This window comes from Penaeus chinensis, chromosome 1 (assembly GCF_019202785.1).
Source record: "Penaeus chinensis breed Huanghai No. 1 chromosome 1, ASM1920278v2, whole genome shotgun sequence".
Classification (NCBI taxonomy): Eukaryota; Metazoa; Arthropoda; class Malacostraca; order Decapoda; family Penaeidae; genus Penaeus; species Penaeus chinensis.
Window position 1 is genome coordinate 11234106 of NC_061819.1, and position 5000 is coordinate 11239105.

Consider the following 5000-nt stretch of genomic DNA (forward strand, 5'->3'; position numbering starts at 1 on the left):
TAAAAAAACATGTTTAAAGATGAGACAAACCTAACAAGTGTGAAATTGTCATTACAGTAATTGAATTATACCGTAAACAATTGGATGACTGTTTTATTTATTTATTTTTTTTTTTATTTTTTTTTTTCATCTTGGGGATATACAGGGATTCTACAATGAGAAGTTCGAGTCTGTTAGAGGTTGTGGAGAACATTTTGAAATCATTGTCAGCGAAAGTGTGATCTTCAGTGTGAATGTTGGCGGACAGCGGAAAAAAGATGGTCTGCTCAGAGATAAACTGCCTCCTATAGATTTACCCATATGTTCAATGATTCTATGTTTGAACCATACTGTAGACGATCCAAATTGCTTAGCATTACATCTAGGACAGTTAAAATTATATACGATATTTGAACATAGTTCCGAAAACAGGGGCTTCCTATTCTTAAAGAAAGAGTTAATATTGTAGAAAATAACATGTTTCTCACGTAATTGTATAAGGTTAGTGAAGCTTCCATGTCCAAGGTAACTTTGTGTAATTTGTTTCTTTAGGAGCAGTATGGGTATTTTTGTGGATGGGCATAGATTATTAATGATCAAAGAGTCGTATACAAATGTCAGGGTATTCATTACTATTTTAATAATTAATCAGAAAACCTTGTTTCGTTAAATGCTCTGTTGATTAGAGTGGCGATGCTGTTAATTTTATATTTCAGGGATAAGAAACTTAAATAGTCCTTTCCCCAACCAGTGAAAGTAGGTTTTCTATCAAATTTAGTAGAAAGGCGTCCGTTTTCTTTTGGATATTAGTGTGTCAAGAAAGGGAAGTTTGTTTTCCTTTTTTGTTTCATATGTTAACTTTATGCTTAGATTTTGTTTATTCAGATATGACAGGAATGTTCGGCGTGTGAGTGTTGTTTGAAGAGAAGAAATGTGTCATCTATATCTTCTGTAAAATGTTGGTGTATATATTTTTTAGCAATTATTTAACCATTTACATTCAAGATGGTATTGGGAATGTGTTATAAAAAAATAATAATAATAATAATAAAAAGATAAAAAATCTTTAGTGACAGCATTTAAAAAGGAATTAAACAAATACCGAGTTACATACCAATCAGTGATAGACCGCACTCAATTGCACTCTAATTGGGCCATTATCAGAAGTGTAATTGTTACGAAATTTCTAAACTTCTGTGTACCTTCTTTATTATGAACTTCGATAAACAGAATTGAGAAGTAAAACAATAAAATTATGATACACTATTGCGTGATGAACTTTACTGAATAACTCGTAAGGTATGGAATAATTTAAGGTCAATGCAATTCGAAAATGTCAAACTTTATATAATGGTAAAACTGAGAGAAAACATTATAACCTCCCAATCATTAAATTACGATATATGGGATAATAATAATAATAATAATAATAATAATAATAAATATATAAATCAAATAGCGAAATAAATGGAATATCAATATTAATGGGCATTTTATCTGCCCTTATGCTGGGATGATTCATATATATCAATAAATAAAACCACTATCATCAACAGCTATATTTTGCTATACTTTTTTGTTTTGTGTTTTATATGCTATCTTTACTTTATGTCGCATCCGTGTACTCCCATCCTGCTGAGAAACATCGGCAGTTTTATGATAATAACAGTAAGGCTTCTTTCAGACGGCGAGGGCACTGCCCGCGTCCGCGTTTAAGCGCGGACACACCCGCTTCCGCGTACCTTTTCAGACGGCGCGGGTGAAAACCACCTGCCACCCACGGGCCTCGTCATCTGGCTCACCAGTTTGTGTTCTGCACGCACTAATCATGGACCGTGATCGCCTTCGAAATATGACGGTTTTCTTCTGCTGCTAAATGTTCCAGGATTTCTCTCTCAATGTCAACTTTCTTTTTCTTTGGAGCATTCCTAACAGACATTTTTGTTGCACTAGCTTCACCAACCTCGCTGGCTTTCTCCAGAACATCGCTGTCTTCTCTTTCTTCATCAAGTCCTCCGGGAGATTTTTCAGAATCAACTTCAAAGCTTGACTCTGTTTCCCTCATGTCCATATTTACCTTTAAGAAAGAAAGCTGTTCATGGAAGATATAGTTCTTCACAGTCTTTGCTGCTGAGCCACTCTTCCCTTTCCTCTTCTTGACCGATTTGATGTACTGATCCTTGACATTTTTCCACTTATTTATTATCAGCTTACCTGAAACCAATTAAGAGTAGTACCGTTAGAGGAAGTCTATATAACTGCACTGCATCAATTGCTTATTTATTTATTTAGTTATTTATGTACGTTATTTGTTCTCTCCTCAGGTACCTTGCCAGTGGGAACACCTTAACTGATTTGTACTACACCTACAGAATTGGAGTTTCAACCTTATCTGATATAATCCAGAGTGTTTGCACGAGCATTTGGACTGTCCTTAAGAATGAAAGCATTCCTCAACTAACGACGGAAAGACTGATGGAGATTGCTGAGAAGTTTGAAGAAAATGCAAATTTCCCTAACTGCTTCGGGAGTGTTGACGGGAAACATATTCGAGTGATCAAGCCACAGCACAGTGGCTCATTGTGCTTTAACTATAAAGATTACTTTTCTGTTGTTTTGATGGCAGTAGCTGACAGTCAATACAAGTTTGTCTATGTTGATATTGGCTCTTATGGCAAAGACAGTGACCCTACAGTGTTCTCTAATACAACATTTTGGAAGGCAATCGTCAGTGGAGAACTGAAGCTCCCTGAATCAAAACATCTGCCAAATGATGGAGGAGTTACAGTGCCTTATGTGCTCGTCGGTGACGAAGCCTTTGGGCTGCACCCTAACCTTATGCGCCCTTTCGGAGGAAAAATGCTAAGTGTCCAAAAACGTGTCTTCAACTACCGTTTAACCAGAGCAAGGAGGTTTGTGGAATGCACTTTCGGTATTCTTACCAACAAATGGAGGATTTTCCATCGACCACTGAATGTTTCTTTGGACTTTGCAACAAAAATCATTCAAGCATGCTGTGTACTTCATAATTTTGTCAGAGACAGAGATGGTTACGCATTTGAAGACACTCTTTCTGTGGCAGGCTTTCAAGACTGTGATGCAGAACGCCAGAATCAACGAGGAGGCTTGCAGGCAACAAACATCCGTCAGAAGTTTGCAGAGTACTTCATGAGTGAACAGGGTTCATTGCCATGGCAAATGAGCAAAATATAGACTTATGATAAGGGACAACAGTGACTGATCTAATACAGTGGAATATGAACTTACAGGTGTACTCTTGTTACTTTTTTCCTGTTGCTTTCTTTCCTATAATCACCTATGTTAGCAATATCAAGTCTTACAGGCCTATGTTTCCCTGTTAAAGTTATGTAAATATCTTGAAGTAAAGGCACAGTAGAAAAATATTTGTGCTAAGGGACAACAGTGACTAATCTGATACAGTAAAGTATGAACATACAGGTGTACTCTAGTTATTTTTTCCTGTTGCTTTCTCTCCTATAATTACCCATGTTAGAAATATAAAGTCTTAGAGGTCTATGTTTCCCTGTTAAAATTATGTAAATATCTTGAAGTAAAGGGACAGAAGAAAAATATTTGTGCACTTACCATACTTGTTTTTATCTGCCTCTGATAAACTCTCGAAGGCTGGGTTGAGATTGACACACACCTCTCTCCAACATTCTGTGGTGCGTGTTCGGGATTTGTACTCTTCACGTGACTTGTCCCACAGAGCTGGTCTCTCTTGCACAAGGGATATCAACTGCTCTGTATCAATATTAGCCTCCATATTAAATGCAAGGGGACAGTCACGCACAACCAATCACGTTGAAATCCAGCAGACTATTGAATGAGTTTCCTCCGGAGAAGTGCGCGGGTCGCGGGCCTGCCCGCGACGTGTGAAGACATGCATTAGACACTGTACCCTGTAGCAACTAAGCGCGGAGGCGGGCCCGCGGGCAACCCATGGGGCGCCCGCGCTGCATTTCGCTGCATTTCGCGCGGACGCGGGTATCGCCCGCGTCGTCAGAAAGGAGCCTAATAATAAGAATAATGATAATTATAATAATAAGAATAATGATAATTATAATAATAACAATAATGATGGTAACAATAATAGTTTTAATAATAAAAATGATGGTAATAATGATGATAGTAATAATAATAATAATAATAATTATTATTATTATTATTATTATTATTATTATTATTATTATGATTATGATTATGATTATGATTAGTATTACTATAATTATCATTGAGCTAACATTAACAATGATGATAGTAATGATATTAAAGATAATGATAATAATAATAATAATAATAATAATAATAATAATAATAACGGTTAATAAAGTTAATAATATCAACAACAATAATATCAACAACAAATCAAGCAGAATAATAATAACGATAAAATGATGATGATTAAATAATGATAATAATAATAATAATAATAATAATAATAATAATAATAATAATAATAATAATAATAAAACAAAACACAAATAATGTTGTGTAAAAGTGATAATAATAATAATGATAATAATAAAACAACAAAACACAAATAGTACTAAGTAAAAGTGATAATAATAATAATGATAATATCGATGATAATAATAGTAGTAGTATTAGTAGTCATAATAACAAATGTCAACAATTTTCCTAAAACAACAATACAACAAAGATAATGGCAGAATCGCAATAACAATAATTGCCATAACGATAATGATGACAGTGATGTTGATGATAATGATAACAATTATCATAATGATGAGGATAACCCTAACAAATTCAGTGATAATAATTAAGTTATTGCAACAGCTATTGTCACTATTATCTGCATCAGTGTTGTTATCAACACCTCCATTATTACTATTACCTCTATCATTTCCCTTAGTTACACTGGTTCTACTATCATCATTATCAGTATTCTCTGTAAACACGGTCATTATCATTATCATTACCATTTCCAGATTATTGTCTGCCAAATGAAACTAACGTTTTTTTGTTTTTTCACCTCT

The 5000-nt window shown here is 34.6% G+C and overlaps 1 protein-coding gene across 1 annotated transcript; it reads left to right on the plus strand.

Moving 5' to 3' along the window:
* The first annotated feature begins 2277 nt into the window (after positions 1–2277).
* LOC125031821 (protein ALP1-like) lies at positions 2278–3192 on the plus strand. The gene has a single exon (XM_047622819.1). It carries the CDS (start codon positions 2278–2280, stop codon positions 3190–3192), a length of 915 nt encoding a protein of 304 aa, XP_047478775.1.
* Positions 3193–5000: the final 1808 nt, after the last annotated feature.